This window comes from Dama dama, chromosome 1, assembly GCF_033118175.1.
Source record: "Dama dama isolate Ldn47 chromosome 1, ASM3311817v1, whole genome shotgun sequence".
Taxonomy (NCBI): Eukaryota; Metazoa; Chordata; class Mammalia; order Artiodactyla; family Cervidae; genus Dama; species Dama dama.
Window position 1 is genome coordinate 42,433,775 of NC_083681.1, and position 18,304 is coordinate 42,452,078.

At 52.3% G+C, this 18,304-nt stretch overlaps 1 protein-coding gene across 6 annotated transcripts in view; it reads right to left on the reverse strand.

Annotated features, from left to right (window-relative positions):
* AMPD3 (adenosine monophosphate deaminase 3) overlaps positions 1 to 18,304 on the reverse strand; it is a 73,213-nt gene that overhangs the window by 11,563 nt on the left and 43,346 nt on the right. For 5 of the 6 annotated variants that reach the window (XM_061147786.1, XM_061147789.1, XM_061147787.1 and 2 more), the window contains exons 3-7: positions 13,094 to 13,298; positions 9,832 to 9,994; positions 7,202 to 7,421; positions 5,194 to 5,323; positions 1,229 to 1,423 (exon numbers count right to left, since the gene is read on the reverse strand). In XM_061147786.1, the coding sequence (XP_061003769.1) occupies positions 1,229 to 1,423; positions 5,194 to 5,323; positions 7,202 to 7,421; positions 9,832 to 9,994; positions 13,094 to 13,298 (913 nt within the window). The remainder of the gene's footprint in view (positions 1 to 1,228; positions 1,424 to 5,193; positions 5,324 to 7,201; positions 7,422 to 9,831; positions 9,995 to 13,093; positions 13,299 to 18,304) is intronic. The other variant, XM_061147791.1, reaches the window with a different exon arrangement.

The following is an 18,304-nucleotide window of genomic DNA, read 5'->3' on the forward strand; positions in this document are numbered from 1 at the left end:
AGCCACACTGAAAGGTACCTTCTATGTCCATTCGAGCATGGAAGCTTGGAAAGTCCCAGGGCCGGGACCACACGTCCTCACTCGGTCAGCCCTGGGGTCATTCCCTGAGACCTTCTGTAAAGCAGGGTCAAGATCCTCATGCTTCTAGGAGCAGGGCTAGCTGAGCAAGCAGAGAATACTGAGCCATCAGTAATAGCGTGTGTCCTATTACTGCTTAGGCTACACAAGGCCCTTTCTCCACATCTCCTCATTCAAGGTCTGGTTTAAGATTTTTTCACTGTGGTGAAATGTATAGGACACAAAATGTGCCATCTTAACCATTTTTAAGTCTACATTCACATTGCTGTGCAGCTATCACCGCCATCTGTGCCCAGAACTCTTTTCATCTTATAAAACTGAAACTATGTCCTCACGAAACAGTAACTTCCCATGACCCCCTCCCCCAGCCCACAGTAACCACCATTCTCCTTTCTGTCTCCATGAGTTTGCCTGTTCTAGATGCCTCATACATGTGGAATCATACAGTACTTGTCCTTTTGTGTCTGACTTCTTTGATTTATAACGTTTTCAGCATTCATCCATGGATATAGCAGGTTATCAGTACTTTATCCCTTTTCAGGACTGAATAATATTCCAGTATGTGTGTGTATGTACATTTTGTTTATCCATTCAAGTGGTGATGGACACTCTTTGGCCACTGTGAACAATGCTATGATAAGCATTGATGTGCAAGTATCAGTTGTAGTCCCTGCTTACAGTTCTTTGGGGTATCTACCTAGGACTGGGATTGCTGGAATACATGGGAATTCTATGTTTAACTTTCTGAGGAAATGCCCTACTGTTTTCTGTAGCAGATGCAGCACCATTTAGTATTTTAATAACACTGTAATGTCATTAAGGCACCTGGTAGTCACCATGTTACAAGCAAGGAAATAAAAGCTCAAATGAATTACTCAAAGGCACTTAACTCTTACAGAGCGGACATGGGAGTTAGAACGGGAATGCCCCTGACTCCAAGTCACACCCTCTTCTCCTCTGTCCCAAGGCTGCTTCCAGCCCTTGTCCTTGTTTGTCCTCTGAGGACAAACTGCCTCTCACAGTTCCCATGGCTGGAAGAGAAAGCAATGCCTACACAGCCAGCCCCTCTCCAAAACCAATCGTGGCTGCTTTCCAGTGGGCTGAGTCCCCCACCAGGACTGCGTGAGGCCCTGGGGCCGAGCCCACTCACCGCATGGACGTCCAGCGAGTCCACAGTGAGGTCGTACGGGTCCATGTGCAGGCTGTCGAACACCTGCCGCAGGGTAATCTTCCGGCCCCGCTTCTCGGCCACTGTCCTGTCGGGCTCCGTCTGGTACGTGTGCTTGATGAAGCGCAGCAGGTGCTTCTGGTTCATGCAGGCAGCTGCATGGATGTGCGTGTCCACCTGCAACACAGTGCCCCAGCACGTGAGCCGATCCACCTCCTTCAGCATCAAGAACCAGGCCCCCCGGGCCTCGGTGTTGAGTGCAGAGCCTCAGCAGCTCCCCTGGTGCTGGACCGCCCCACCCCATCTCTTCTAGAACTGGTCTCCCCCCTTCTAGCCTTGCTGCCCAATCCCCCTCCTGACAGCATCAGGAGACCTTTTCTAAGTTCAGTTCAGATCTGGCCATTGGCCCTGTTAACACATCAGTGCTGCCCAACATTTCAAGATAACGCCCAAGTTCCTTAGCCTGGGATTCAAGGCTTATTTCATTCTTAAGTCTCACCTTGCCCTGCTCTCTGCTCCAGCCAGGACACCCCACTTACCCAAGGAGCCATGCTATTCCTCAGCCTGGATGTCTGCCTTCCTCCCCACCAATCTCATCCACCTGGAAATCTACAACCTCCTCCACATAGAAGCCTATCCTGATCCCCCAAACACAACGAATGAGTTTTTCCCTTGTCCAACCTGGAACCCTGGCACAGACACTCCCGTCACTGTATATATCCTCCAGTCCACTCTAATAATTTTCTGTCTACTTCATCACTAGACTGGAAGCTCAGTCCTCAAGGACAGGGACCCTGTCTGATGCATCTAAGTCTCCAGCGCCTACCCCAGAGCCTGGGATGATGTGAAATCAATGGATGGATGAACAGACCAATGAGCAGGTGTAGAAGGTTCCAACAGTTTCAGTGATATCCACCTCCTCCTCATAGAACCTCGAGGGCTCACGTAATGCCCCACAAAATCCCACACTTGCCACTGACCTCTCTTAGAACCCCCAGAGCATTCCCCTCAGCCACCAGCCCTAAAGAAATAGAGCCCTGGCTAAGCTGGGGAATGGCCTGAAGTCACAGTGGGCATCCTGACCCTCTTCCCTAAAGCCGAGGGGCCTGCGGGAGGTTCCGGGAAAGGGGGCAGTGACCTCACAGACCTGGGTGCTGCCACCCACTAGCCCACACTCTGTAGTCCCTGCTGTGGCCAGCTGGGCAATCCGCCAGGGCTAGGGTGAGGAGGCGGCTGACCTCAGGCCAAGGAATGCTGTCCACAGCTGGCCAGGAATCCCCGAGTCATGCCAAACCCGACATCCAATCCACTGAACCTCTGTGAGCTTTCCACCAGCCAGCCCCTGTCACCGGCCACATCACTCACTCCTCAGGGCCTTACTGCCTTTAATCCTGCCACTCCTACCAGAAAGACAGACCACTGGATATCAGAGAAAGGAAGCACCAAAAGTTAAAACATCACCCAAAGCTCAGGCCCCTCAGGGACAGACTGGGCTCGTGGGAGAGGCACAAGCGAAGGTCAGCTGGCCTTAGCTCAGTCAGACACAGCTGGGCTCAACCACCTCAGCATGACTTAGCACATTCTGGGCTTTCTTGCTGTCCTCCGGCATCCCAGTGACACACCACAGGGGGTTCAGCCTGTGCTTACTCCCCTGAGTCACAAGACGAGGCAGGAAAACAACAGGACAATCCAGGAAGCATCTGATCCAAACTTCAAAATTACCACGGTGATTATTTTAGGAACAAGTAAAAGAGCCTGTAATCGGAGGTCAGCACTTTCGATTCACTGGAAGATCCAGGAGCAATCCTTGCTTTCACCTAAGATCTGGGTCTAAACAGTGGTTTCTAAATGGGCTGGCCAATACCTGGCCTCTAAGCCAACACTATTTCCATATCCATAGTGAAAGTCACTCAGTTGTGTCCGACTCTGCAACCCCATGGACTGTAGCCTGCCAGGCTCCTCTGTCCATGGAATTCTCCAGGCCAAAATACTGGACTGGGTAGCCTTTCCCTTCTCCAGGGGATTTTCCCAACCCAGGGATCAAACCCAGGTCTACCGCACTGCAGGCATCCGCATCTTTACCAGCTGAGCCACCCAGAGAAGCCCAAGAATACTGGAGTGGGTAGCCTATCCCTTTTTCAGGGGATCTTCCTGACCCAGGAATCAAACTGGGGTCTGCCACATCCATGGCAGACATCAATAATCAACTACAGCACCCTTCACTAAGCTTTGGCAATAGCCTCAGGTAGCCACTCCCAATTGGTTTGGTCTTGGCACACAAGATGAAACCTGTTTGCTCTCCCTGATATGAAACTTAAACCAAAGTGGGTAAGGCCTAATCCTACCCCACTGCCAAGCAGCAAACACACTCAGCCCCTTGTTCTCAGCTCTGAGCTGAAAACAATCATCTCAGTTACATATACCTGCTGGCTGGGCCTCACGGTGCCAGGACCCATGATCTGCTGTGATGCTGCAGGTAATTTCACAATACCACCCACACTGACCCACGGCCACACACAGCTCCTGCCTCAGAGCAGGGCCACCACGACACTGACAGCCACTTGGAAGTGTGGAGGCCATCTCCCAGCCCATCCTGGACTTCAGAATCAGCTCTCCTCCCCTCGCAGAGAATGCCAAGGTAAGAGCCGTCAGCACCCAGGAGACAGGGAGGGACAGGCACAGCCTGACCTGGAGCAGGCCTTGGCCTGTGTTTCTGGATGGCTGTGTTTCTGTGGAGCCGGTGAGCAGCACAGCACAGCACTCAAAGCACGTCCGTTCAGAGGGTACACAAACCCCCAGACGGACGGAGAGCTCGAGGGTTGGCTCTGGTATGTAACCACAGCCCCGTCCCCTGCCGCCAGGACCCTCGCCCACAGAGTGGCCAGAGAGCAGCTGGCCAGCCCATCAGCACCCACAGGGGCCCCGCCTCAGAAGCAAACAGTGTCGGAGCTGGTGCAGTCAGCAAGGACACTGCTGCAGGCGGCAGGCCAGCCCTGAGCATGCGCGTGTGCGGAGGGCAGGGCTGCCACAGCTGGGCGAGGAGTTTCCTTGGACACTCATCTAGGGTGGAGGGTTCATGTAGGCAGGATAGAGAGGAGCTGGTCTATCAACTGAGGCACCCATCTGTCTGAGCACCTGAGGATCACAGAGAAGAAATAGACGGTGCTTGAAGGTAAACATGCCACGCCGGGGTGTCCCACACATGCTCTTTCACCTCTGCCTGGAAATCCCGAGACTCTTACGTGAGCCTTAGAGCCCAGGAGCTGAGCGTAACTCACTCCAAGTCAGCTCAGTTCCGACCTCTTCCTGAAAGACACCTCTATCACATCCCTGTCAAACTAAAAGTAACCAGCTGGGAACTGCTTGTGGACAGAAAGTGACCCTTACTCAGCATCAAATGCCCCTCACTTGGCACTGATCCCATGCTTGATATATATTAGTTACATGGGATAAAATGGAAAAACAGGAGGCAGCGACCATTTAACCTATAGGCTCGTCCTGACTGCAGCCCCTGAGCCCAGGTGCACGCAGGCTGCTCATCCACTCTATAGGAGGGCAGAGAGAGGAGCACGTTGGATACGCTTCTTTAAACACACCCGGTCCAGAAGGAAGCAGAACCACACTCCCCCAAGTCCAAAGAGGTCTTAACATTGATAACTGTTTTTCGATCCATGATAAATTTGAGACATCCTCTATGTCTCAACTCTTACAACCAATTAATAGGCCCTGCTCTATTTTTCAAGGAGGATGGTACATTCTAATAGATATACAACAAAGTCATAACAAGTACATTCTGAGGCATGGCCGGACACATGGAAGACAGCTGGCCAGTTTTCCTTTTGTTCATAGGAAGGCCACACTGGGGACCAGCCCCCGATTGACTCGTGCCAGAATGGGTTGGAATGAGGCCCGGGACAGGAACTCTGAATGCTGGCCCGCTAACACACCTTTCTCACGTTATAGAAGTCTCGGTGGGGGTTACTCTTCAACTCTTTGAACTCAGACATTTCATTTAACATCTCATGAAGGCTGAACTTGGATTCCAGAAAGTTCAGTCGTCGGTGACAATACGTCTTCCTGCAGGTTGGGAAGGAGAAGAAACCACAGTTGAGGAGAAGTCGCATCAGTTCTCCAGTCTGGAGACCTCCAGTGTCTGTGGGGACCCAGTCCTGGGTGGAAGGTCAGGATGGAGCAGGGAGGGATGAGAAGGGGCCAGCTATCAGCAGACCCAGCTGAACTGTGTAACCACAGCCAGGTGCTCTATGAAATGCGTGGAGAATCGATAGGGGGCAGTAGAGAGCTGACCTCATACAGAGTCCTTCTGTATGAGCCTTAACAGGTTTAGGCAACCAATCTCAAGCTGCTGTCTCTCATGAACGAATATGGAGATGGCACTGCCCAAGACAGAAGTGAGGGTTAAATTGGCTGAGGGTGTGAAGGGTCCAACTCAGCTTCATGGATACTCAAAGAAAGTCTCCCTCTTTCAGCCCTTCCATCTTTCCACCCGCCCATCTATCCTCTGCCACCTTTCATTCCTTGAAAGGAGTTTCACCTCTGTCCAAAAGATCAGTAATACAGTCAAATCCTAAGGCACGACCTTCCCACCTTGGCTGTGACCAAATGACACCCAGAAGATTTCTCAACCCTGAGGCTTCAGGGCGAGGGGCGGATGTTCTGCATCGTAGGCAGATGAGGGATATAGGGGTGTTGTTACCAGGACAGAAGTCCATGAAAGAACTGATGTCCCCATCAGCTTGCAGAGGCCACTGGGGGGTGGGAGCACCCACTGCTCTCAGCCAACAGCCAGCCCACACCCCGCCCAGGTGCCTGGCCATGTGCCTGTGCAACAGCTACACAGAACATGCAATCACAAGTCGGGCCACCCTGCCTCCCTGTGGCCCCAGATGCACACGGCGCCCCTGGCACCCAGGCAGAGACCCTTGTAAAGAGCGGCCACCAAGCCTGGACCAGCAGCACCATATGTGCGCCAGGACGAGCCCACAGCCGAGCACGGGAGAGTCTGGGTCAGACCGGATTCCCAAGGGCATCTCTCCCAGTCCCTCTCCCGGCAGGACTCGCCCTGACAGTCTCCCGGACAGGATAGCTGCTGCTCACACACCTCCTGGAACAGCCCTGTTGCCAAGGCTTCCCCTCAGACCTTCTGTTCACATCGGCTGAGGCAAGCTCCCAGGGATCCCACTCTCCCCTCCCAGCTCTTCTCTCTGCCCTCGGATCACCAAGGACCTGGACCCACTCTGTCCATCCCCTCGGGGCCCACTCTCCTCCCTTGGAAACTGGCGTCACCCCACTCCCAGCAAAACCCAAATGGCAGGGCAAGAGAGAAGTCCCTCAGCTGTGACCAGCTTCCTCTGCTCCCCTAAGCTGGGCACTCAGGCACAGCCTCCATCACTGATTCCCTTAAGGAGGAGCGAGGGCCCAAACTCAGGAAGACAGCTCCCTGCCAGGGTAGCTCCAGCTAAGCCTACAAGCATCCTGGGAGTTTGCGGCTCCGAGTTCCCAGAGTTCCATGCACTCCCCGCTCCAGAAACATGGAAAAACCAACACTGGAAGCAATAGTCTTCATGGCTCCCCCACCATCTACCCTAAAGCCCTGGGCTGGTAACTCGCTGCATCGCTGCTGTCCTGCCTGGGGTGAGGGGTGACCATCATTTTAGGGTGCACAGGTGGCCACCGGCAAGCAGGAGCTCCACACCAGTGCATGCGGAAGGGACAGGCAGTAGCAACTTGAAGAATGCGCCAGTCTGTGAAGAAAAATTGTCGCCGAAGCCCACAAAGCACTGGGAAAAGAAAGAAACCCACAAAGCCGTCTCTTCCTCGGGTGGTTTATCTGAGGGCAAGCCCGGAGCAGAAGGCCTGCCCTGGTCCCTTCCTACAGATCAGCGCTCCTGCAGAAGCAGGTGGACTCAGCTGGTCATGGAGGGGGAGGGGACTTACGTGGGGCCATCCGTGATGAGCGCCAGGATGTGGCTCATGTCCACCGTGTAGGTCTCCAGGTCGGGGTAGGGTAGGCTGTGGGGCTCCTGGCGCTCCAGCATCTTCTTGTTGTCATACACATAGAGGATGCCTCCCTGCATGCGGACCAGGTAGTCCAGGTTGGGGGGAGCATTCTCCAGGCAATAAGGGTCTTCTTCAGGCAGAGGGGGCGGATGAAAGTCTGAAAGACAGGACTGAGTGATAGCAAAATGCCCTTGACCTCAGGAGCTCACAGGGGCTCCACAGTCACATTCTCCGTGAGGCCTGTCCTGGTTGTCTGACCTAAAATCTAACCACCCCAACCTGCCCCGGCATCTCACCTCCCCCTCCCTGCTTTATTTTGTCTCCTTATCACTTGCTGCTATGTAAGATAACTTCTCTGTCTTTATCTTGGGTGGTAAATGTTCATCTTGTTCACTGCTATATCCCCATTTCCTAGAACCATCCCTGGCCTGTGGCTGGCACTTCATTTTTTTTTTTTTAAACTTAATTGAAATGAGCTTCAGTCTTGTGGGTAGTTCAGGGACATGAAGCTTATTAAGACAGGCAGCTGCGTCTTCTCCTAATAAGAGAACAGACAGGATCTGGGACTGCCCAGCGGGAATATAATTGTTCCTGTCCTTCCACATCTTCCTGAGCCCAGGGTGGCCAAGGGGCAAGATGGAGAAGCCAGCCCTCCCCACAAGCACAGAATAGGGAGCCTGTGCCCCCAGAGACAGAGCTGTCTGTCCCCACACCGTGGACTGTTAGCCCACAGGAGCCAGAAAACACCTCTTGGCTATTTCCCAGCTATGACTTCGAGCAAACTGGGACTTTACCTCCTGACCCTGTCTGCTCAGCTGAGGATAACGCCCTGCCTTAACGGGCTGCTGTGAGGGTTGCAGCAGCAGATAGAGGAAGATGCTGTGTAAATATATCTTAGGGTGTTATTCTCATCTCTCTTGTTCTCTCGATAAGCTCTGTTCTGGCCAAGGAACAGGTTATGCTAAGAAGCAGTAGAACTAGGGGCTTCAACTCTGCACATCAGCCAACCCTGCATAGGGTCCCGACTGTCCGCTGCTGCCACAGGCAGGAGGAGATCCTGGAATCATCAATGGAAGGAAGGAAGGAAGGCAGAGTGGCTGGCTGAGTGTCTCCCATCAGAGCTCAGAACAAACTGTTCCTGGAGCAGATGTGAACCATCCCAGGGACTAGGGCAGCACAGAGCGGGCAAGAAATGCCACACACAATCCCATCAGGCATGGCCACAGGCCAGCACATGAGTCCCAAATGCAGGGCAGTGCCCATGAGACGCAGGCAGTCCGAAAGCCTGGGTCAACCACAGCCTGCACTTCACCACACTCACACCCAGGCCCCCAGGACTCTGTTCTGTATAAAGTACACCTTTGACAGTCATTTCTGCCTGCCAACAGTGGAGCAGGTGGGATCAACCCTCAGACAGACAGGGAACTGGGCCTGAGAGGGCTGAGACCCAGAGCCCCAGGTGGTAACAGATGCCCAAAGTCCAGGTTCAGCGCTTCAAGGAAGCCAGAGAGGAAACGTCTTGGCACCAACTCCACCCGGGGTCCTGGGTGCTGGCACAGACCACCAGGCCCTCATCTGATTCCCCCACCACCAACTTTCACGATTGAGGTCTCCTGCTGTCATTTACATTTCTTAACTTACAGCCCCTACTGCTTCTGGATCCTTCACAGGCCAAACAGACTCCACCAGAAAGCATCCTGCCTTCTCCGATCCCCTGTCCCATGAACTCCACGGCACAACATAACTACTATACCAATCACCCACTAGATCCAGGGGCTTCCCAAGTGGCTCTAGTGATAAAGAACTTGGCTGCCAATGCAGAAGACATAAGAGATGCAGATTTGATCTCTGAATCAGGAAGATCCCTTGGAGGAGACCATGCAACCCAATCCACTCCAGTATTCTTGCCTGGAGAATCCAGTGTACAGAGGAGCCTGGCAGGTTACAGTCCATAGGGTTGCAAAGAGTCAGACACGACTGAGTACGCACTAGATCCAGAACTGCACTAACTACTTCACGTGCATTCTCTCGTTTCATCCTCACAACAGGCCCAAAGGATAGATACTATTAATATTCCCATTTTACAGATTGAAAAACTGAGGTTTGGAGAAAGGCCTTCCTTTCCCAAGAAAGTGGTCTTTAGGTATTTAGAAAGTGGAGCTTAGATCAGAATGTGAGTATGCTGGACTCCAGAGCCAACTTCCTTGCCCTGAGAACACACCCTCTCTACCTACCCCCAATCCAGGCACCTCACCACTAATTTGGTATTTCCTGTCTGACTGTGTGTAAATATCCAGGCTGAGACTGCCCATCTCCCAAGATCAGAGACTGCCTTTCAGCCCCTCCCCTCCCCCCAACTTGTACAGCTCGGTTCAAAGTAAGGCACCTGGAGCACATGGAATCAACCCTTGGGGAAACTAGCAAAAAAATCAGTGTAGGAGAAGCCAGTACCAGGGCTCTGCCCTTAAAACACCATCTGAGGGAAACACATCCAACCAATGAAACATCCTGACCAACTCTCGGAGTGTACCCCGCCTGGAACCCCACCTGCCGCCACAGCACCGTACCTGGGAGGCCCTCCTCCGGAGGCGCGGTGTCTGGCCGCCGATGACCCAGGTACTGGGCCGTGGTGCGCGGGAAGCGGTGATACGCGAGGCGGGCATACTTCTCCCGGATCATCAGGGCCTTGGCCAGGCTCTTGGCAGCCTGCTCATAGTCCTCCACGGTGATCTGCAGGAAAAAGTTCAGAGAGCAGGCCTGAGGCCGCTGACCTAGTGAGGCCTGCCGCAAGGTGGGACCAGGACAGACAGCGGGGAACTTGGGTCTGAGGAGCATCCCCACCATGGTGGGCACAGAGGCTCCCTCTGCCTGACAAGTCTGTACACACACCGTGATGTATGCAGGACGCCTGATTTCCATTTGCAAGCCCCGGATTGAGGGGTGTGCTCTGCAGACATGCAGCCAGGCCCGGTAACAATCTCAGCCACTGAGTCTCTAATGAGCTTCCGCGGAAGATGACACTTCACACGTGCTGTCACATGTGAATGCTGAGGGATTAAGTGCATCCTGGTGACCTCACTGGGAGGGGCTGCTTGCCTCTGGGCTCCTCCAGACTCTGCCCTATGTACCTCTTCCCTTCACTGATTTTGCTCAGCATCCTTTTACTGTAGCAAATCCTGGTCACGAGTGCAGCTATGCATGGAGTCCCAGGAGTCCTCCTGGCAAATCACAGAACCCCCCAACACGGGAGGAGATTTGGGGCTCTTGGGAGGGAGGCAGGTACTCCAATGTGCACACCCCAGGCCAGCACTCAGCACATCACACCACAAGCCAGCTGCTGCAGCACCCGGCACACGAAGAGGCCCAGCCTGGACCATGTCCCTGATGGAGTGAGCATCATTACGATCAGTTAAGAAAATACATGGGTCCTTCCGAGTGCTCAGCGTGCTGCTCTGCCAACCCCAGGCTTCTGATTCATCTGGCAGTCACCCCAATCCACCCAAGCAACAGACGCTTATGGGACAGATCCTTTCCATAAGTTTCATTTTGGTCCTCATTGCCACTCATCTCACAACTGGGGAAACAATCAGAGAGGATAAATCACAGAAAGTCAGAAAGCCACACTTCAGACCCTGAACGGATTGATTCCTGAAGCCCAAGGATGCTCTGCTTTCCCAGAGCTGCCTCGTACTCAGAGACAAATGAGATAAATGCCCACCTCCCAGTGGACTTGTTCATCTCTGTCTGTTGGGAAGGAAGTGTGTGGCAGAAACCTGAATGTGCTGGGGGAGATAAGCAGCTAAACAGTCAGTTATTCATAAGAGGGGATAAGAGACGTGGAAAACAGAGGTACAAGACGGAGCACAGAGTGAGGAAAGCTGGGGCCCCCTCTGCTTCAGTGGAAAAAAAATTCATTTTTAGTTTTGAAATGTTGTAAACATACAGACAAGCACTGAAGATGACAGACAGCTGTGCATCTACCTTCCAGTGCTGACAGTTTTAACATTGTTTATCACTGCTTCGGATGTCTTATACGTTTACATAAATAGATCATCTCAGAGGCAGCTAAAACTCTACCCCCTCCCCCTCCCCCCTCCCAGGAAGGTATATATCTTTCCCATGCATATGTTTATACTTTTACTTTTGTTTCCTCCTTGCTTTTTATTAAGGAAGTAGCTTCTCCTTCCCTGACTCCGGATGTCCCCATGAGGGGGTGTTAACTCCATTTTACACCTTCTGATGGCTTCTGAGAGCACAGGTGAGCAGACAATGCCATAGACAAATATGCTCCTGCCCACGACAGAGCCAAACACTTCATCTGCAGGACCCACAGACTCAGCATGGCACGGGGCTCGGGCCAGGGCTGGAGGCATCAGAGACGGGCTCAGCATCCCAACAGACCAGCCAGCTTGCTACCACTGCACACTTCAGGCCTGGCAGCAGACCCATGGGGAGCCAAGGCGACGTGCAAAGTCAGCCTGCCACTCATGAACTGGTGGCTCTCTGGAGACCAGTCGCCCAGTTCAGAGGCTCCGTGCCCTACAATGTGCCAACAAGGAGACTGATGGAAAAGAGCTGGTTAACACACCAGCCAATGTCCTCCCTTCAGCTGGCTGTCAGCCCCTTCCACTCTCCCTTTCAGCTACCCTGCCCTCATGCAGGAAGTTGGGTGGGCACCACGGATTCCTGGTCAGGATGCTGTATCCCAAACAAGGCCTGTGCTGTTTTCAATCCAACCAAAATCCCCATCCGTAGAAAGGAACTTAAGGTATGGTTCATCCACACAGTGGAATATTATGCACTTGTTTTAAAAAAAAAAAAAAAGATAGTTCTTGATATAATGATATGGCATTATCTTCAAGATGTACTGTTAAGGGAAAACCTTGACTCAGCATAATATATGGTAACAACCATTTGTGTAAAAACAAATAAATCAACTACATGAGCACAGTAAACATGAGCACAGTAGGTACACAGTTTACTGTGTGAGAATAAATAAGAAACCAAAACCAAGGACTGCCTCAGGAGAGGCAAATCAGGTAGCTATAGGACTGATATAATTCGGGGGCCTTTTAAGTTGTAAGCAATATGCAAAGATCTTCTATTGATTTTGTTAAAATAGAAGAAAATTTGTAAGAGTAATAAGTCACTCTGTCTTCTCAGCTACACTGTATAACCTAAAAGTACTGTTAAAAAGAAGAGAGAATAGCAAGCCAATTGAGGCATGAGTAGTAGGTTGAGGACCAGGAAGGCAGAACCAAACCTGGTGCTAAGTGATATTTCTCTTCAAGAAGCAATAAAAATTCAGCATCCAACCAGGTGAAATTAGCACATTTTCAGTGGCTGAGTTAACTGACTTGGTGCAAACCAAGCTTGATCACATTCTAGTCATGACTCTCTTCCCGGTTCGAGGGTCTGGCCTGTGTTTAAGAACATGATGGCATGCAAACCAATCCACACCAACACTTGAATCCATTCAAATATGAGAACTCTAAAGGGCCCAAACTGGAACCATCTCCAATGGGCTACAGGAACAGAGAGCAGTGTTCTGGGCCCAGAGCACATATGGAAACTACAGGCCACTCGATGTGCCAGCCTGAAGCCCCAGGCCCTCCCCACAAGGACAGCAGTGCCCTGGACACACACCCATACCCACCACCTTGCCTAGAACCCTCCTTCTCTCCAGACTTCTGCCCGCCATCTCCCAGACACTCACAGACCAAGCCAGGCTTTGGGGCCTGGGCGTGACCCCAAGGGACCCCAGCTTTTGCACAAGGCGCACTATACAACACTCACACAGCCCCCAGAGAGCCCAGGGGGACGCCTTACCCCAGCACAGTAGTCTCCACTGATGGTGACCCGCTGGAACTCGGGCATGGCATAGGGTGCGGAAGCAGGCAGGGGAGTGGCTCCAGGGAGCACGGGGGTTGCAGGAGATATGGCCGGACTGGCTGTCGGGGGACCCTTCCAATCTTGCTGTGTCGGCATTTGCAGAGACAGGGACTGGGATCGAATCATCTTAAAACTTTTCTTTCTAAAAGTGAAGGACAAGCAAAAGTGAGAGACAACAGCAGCTAATCGGGGAGAGTGATGAAGACTCTCTGTTACGGACATGGAAGGAGAATTTGCCTCTGATTAATCAGCGGTGCTGGCCCTACCGTTAAGAAGTTTCTAATTATTCATGCCTTCCTCTCACATACATCTCTCCACATGCAATATCCCAGACACCCCTCTACGCAGCCACTAAGAACTGCTTGGGCTGTGTTCGCACGGCATGTGGAACAAGTAAGTAGGCAAATGTCTCAGGAGACAGAGAGCAGACCACACAGCAGGGGTCTAACACCAATGGCAGAAGAAGTGAGGATGATGTCAAACTGGCCAGCATGCTGTCTTCAGATAAGCCAAACTCTTGAGTCCCAGCATGTGAAGAGTCTCAATTACAGCGCATTTCACAAAGTTGATAATTTGGGGCACTGGAGCCAGAAGAGACTGTGACAATCAACCAGTCCCACCTCCTGTTTTCACAAAGGAAGAGTCAGGGGTCCAGAATGTGAAATGACTTCTACAAAGTCCTAGCCAGGCAGCTAACCCTCAGCTTCCCACCTCCCTGGTACCCCTTTTCCCCTGCTGCTCCTTCCTCCAGCCTAGCAGTACCCTCCACCTGCTACTGGCTCAGGCACAGATCTGTAGCTCTGTAATGGGAAAGTGACTGATCAGCATCAATTTCAGGTCCCTCTGGACCTGTCACCTTGACAGGTGATCTCACAAACTCTTGGGGAAGTAGGCACAGGTTGGTTTAAACTGTCATGAGCTCATGCTTATTTGCAAGGCTGATTTGTGAATACTCACCTTCCTCACTAACTAATTAGTTATGTTTCAGATGACACCACCATAAATTCTAGGATCCCTGGGCAGGAAGTGCAGCAGCAGGGAGGTGAGGCCATCAGCACTCCCCTCTCCCATGTCTCTTTCTGTCTCCGAGGGAACCCAGCACTGCTGCCCAGTGATGTCCAGTGCCAGCAACAAGCTGACTGCTTGCCCTCCTGGGCCATGGGGCCCAGCAGCGTCCTGGGTACAATCCCAGCACAACCAGAGCCTATAGCCACCAGCGAAGGACTCAGTGACAACTGTGACCCTCCAGAGCCCCTAGCACCTGCCCCCTTCTCCAGGCACCAGTGACAAGTACAGGGTGTGGAGAAATCAGTTGATCTGTAAACAGACCTTATGATTCACCTGGAAGTAGCTGTCTTCCTCCTGGCCCTTGGCCAGACCTCTTCTCACAGACCCACAGCCGATTTTTTGGGAACCACAGTTCCCTGCTCTGTCTATACACTGACCGTTTGCCACGACTCTCTGGTTCTTATCTGCCCATATGTGTTATCACCTCCTTGAGGACAAGGCCGTTTACACTTGGAAAGTGGAAGTGGCTCTTTTACAGAAGTCTGTCTTTGCCCTGCCCCTGACCCTGCATAACAGATGTACTGGGTTGTTCAGGAAACCCAGGCTGAACTCCAGGAACAACCAGTCAGGCTTTTCTGAGCCCGCCATCCATCCATCACATGGAGCTGAGTCAAACATCCCATTTCAAGAAAGATGCCAACTCATGCCTGTCAATCATTCCTTAGAGGCAGACTCACCTGGAGTGATGAGGTTCCCACTTTAGCATCTTTCGGATGTTCACACCTAGAGGAGCCATTACTTTGGGCTCCCTCCAATGTTCTGACAGGTTCAGCCAGACCCCATAAGACTCTGGCCTCCATGTCACTCATATGCCTACCAGGTTACTGTTTTAATCCCTCTGCCAACTTCACCCCCACAAGCCTCAGCCAGTGTTGTCTGAGGACCAATCCTGCTAAGGAGAAGCAAGGTGATATCTAAGATGACAAACAGGTAAGAAAATTTAAACAAACAAACAAAAAAACACCAACCATGATCAGAAAGTTGGAAGGCTGCTTAAGGCAAGAGGCCACCAGGCTTATCCGAGAAATGACCATATTCCTCTGCCCCCAAGAATAACCAGCTGGTTCCCCCCACCTCAAATTCTCCTTCTTGAAGACATCCATGATGACTCTAGTCTTGGTCACCAGATGAGCCCCAAAATTATCACAGGTGAACACAGGCTGGGGATTCGGACTTTGCAGGGATAAGGTACAGGTTTAACAACAGATTGGGCCCAGACACCCTAGGCAAGTGCTTGGAATAACCAGAGCTAACCATTAGGTTCGTCTCTAAGAAAACTGGAAAAGCTAAACAGAGCGCGAGGACAGGGCCCTGCATTCATCTTCTACGGCTGCACGACAAACACGAGCCTGGGGACCGCAAGCAGCCTCCACTCGCTGGCTCACAGTTCTGTACGTGAAACGTCCAGGTGGGCACGGCTGGGCTCTATGCATGCCCAGGGTATCAAAAGGCCAAAACCAGGAGGTTGGCCACACTAGCCTCTGAACTGGAGACCCTGGGAAAGAGTCCACTTTCAAGAGTCTGCTTTCATGCAGGCGGTTGGAGAATTCATCTCCACATGGCCCTGCACTAAGGCCCTGGCTCCTCACTGGCTATGGGACAGGGGTCGCCCTCTGGTTCTTGCACACGGCGCCCTCCATCTTCTAAGCCTGCACAGTGCCTGGCTCTGGCCCTTGGAATCTCTGACCTCCCCCTCCGTGACCCCCTGAGAAGGCTCCCTGCGCTAAGGGCTGCTGTGACCAGGTCAGGCCCACTCACCTCCCTGCCTTCAGGTCCACTGAGCCACACAGCACCGCAGAATCACAGGAGCGATGCCTCATCATATTCAGAGGGTCTGGAGATTAGGGAAAGACATCTCTGGGGGGACATTCTAGAAACTCTGTCTACCACAGGTCCACATCTCGTTTCCATTCTGTGCAGCTGAGGCTCAGCCACAAACGTGGAGAGCGGCAGCTGAGTGACTGAGAGAGAGTGTGTGTGTGTCCTAGCCCTCTCAAGGCTGCCTGAAGCCCCACCTGCGTCACAACAATGAAGTAACCAAATGCTTTTTCTGAATTATAGAACCATGCAGTATCCTGGCTGGAAAGGATTTTAAAGCTACACACCCCAATCCTCCAAGGCAGCCTTTGTCTGAATATATCCAGTGACGGACAGCTCACTACACTTCTGAAATAAGACGTCAGCAGTCACTCATTTATTCAAAAACCATTTCTCAAGGACCTACTCTGGAGCCGTGCCAGTGCCAAGCACGCAAATACAAGGTGAACAAAACACGATCCGTGGCCACTGTTAGAAAGCACTTCCTTGTCAGGGGCCAAGACCTGTCTATCTGCAGTTCCACCTGCGGCCCCTCGTGTGAGCCCTCAGGACACAGAGTATGCCAGCTCGCTCTGCCACCGCTGGCCCACCCCCTCCCTTCCCCACTCACAGGTCCACCTGGCAGAAATGCACTCCTGCCAAAGAGCTGGAAGGAGTGCGGTTATAGGACACCAGCTCCAGGCCAAGCCTGAGGGTCCAAAGGGCCAGGGAGCAGCTCTGTCCTCCCTCCTGGGCCGCAGGGACCTTCCTGTCCCACCAGACCCTCAGCTCAAGGACACGACCTGCTCCTCTGGGCTGTTAGCGGGCATCTCTCAGCACCTGCCTGCTGCCCCCACCACGTCTACGGCCCTTGCCTGTCCCTGTCACTCTCTGTTCCCACCCTCACCCTGCCCGCTCCCCAGCCCTTCCCTGCTCCTAGGCACTCCAGTTAAGAGCCCCAGGGCCTCCATGCTCTTCCAGAGAAGAGTCAGCGTCTTCTCAGGAGCCTGCAGCCACCGCCCTGTGAGGTCTGGCCAGGGGAACCTTTCACCAAAGGCTCTGAATGACATACAGTGGGTCAGGAGGCACAGTGGATTTCACTTTACTCAACTACCATGTGCCAGGTCCTGGGGATCGACGGGTAGACAAAATACTCCTCTGACTCCAGAGGCTGACCTCGATGTCCAGACAGTTCAATAGATTATCATCACACGACGTGGTTAGTGTGATGAGACAACCTGATATTTCGGGATCCCAGAGGAGACTCTAGACTCTAACCCAGACTGAGGGTGGGAGCCGGAGAGCAGGAGGGTCAGAGAAGGCTCCCTGCCTCATTCCCAGAGGGAGAGGGGAACATTCCCGAATGGGAGACTTGTTTGAAGCCCTTCTATACACACACACACACACACACACACTCAGGTTGTTTTCGCAGCCCAGACCACTCCAGATGAGAATTACTATGCTAAAGGCTTGAAGCAGGAGTCATACACGAGCACAAGGTTTTATTAACAATTCTGAATCTGAATGGCGTTAAGTGGGGCAGGCATTCCCACTTCCACAGGCTCATCTGCTCCTACTGCTTCCACTGACTCACATGGAAGCAGGGACCTGGGTCTAAGGAGGGGAGCAGTTGAAGAGCTGACACCTACTCTGTGAAACCAGAGGTCTCAGCCTGTCTGGAAAGGAGAAGGCAGGCAAGGCGACTGTGACACGTGCTGCATGGTGGGCACCCAAAGGTGGGTGTGCAGAGGGCACAGAGCACATACTTGGTGTGTCTGACTGCATGGGTGTAGCTGACTTGCACACTGAAGCCCATCAGGTATGAAGACTCAGAACCTCAGCCATCTCTCCCTTCATCTGCCCCTGAGACCTGCCACTGCCCTCCCACTGCTCCTGACCATGTGTAGGTCTCTAGGGACCTCTCTCCCCCTCTCCCCAGTCCTTCTCAGCCACTCTTCCTCCCCAGAGAGCACAGTGAAGTATGATCTTCCTTATCTGTTAAGTCTTAAACTCTCTTCTTAACTTTAAAAGCAGATAAATTAACCTGTTCCAAATGAAGCTCCTTTGTCAATGGCCCTAAACTTAGATATGACTTACCCCTGATGTAAGAAGTTTCATAAAACAAAATGATTTAGCTGTGCTATGTTCGATTCATAACAAATATGTTTCTCTAGTTTACTCAGGGAAGTAATTGTTCTGGAGAGCTAAATTTTTCAGATAAACTCTGTCCTCTTTTGTTGCTGTTCAATCGCTAAGTCGTGTCTGACTCTTTGTGACCCCATG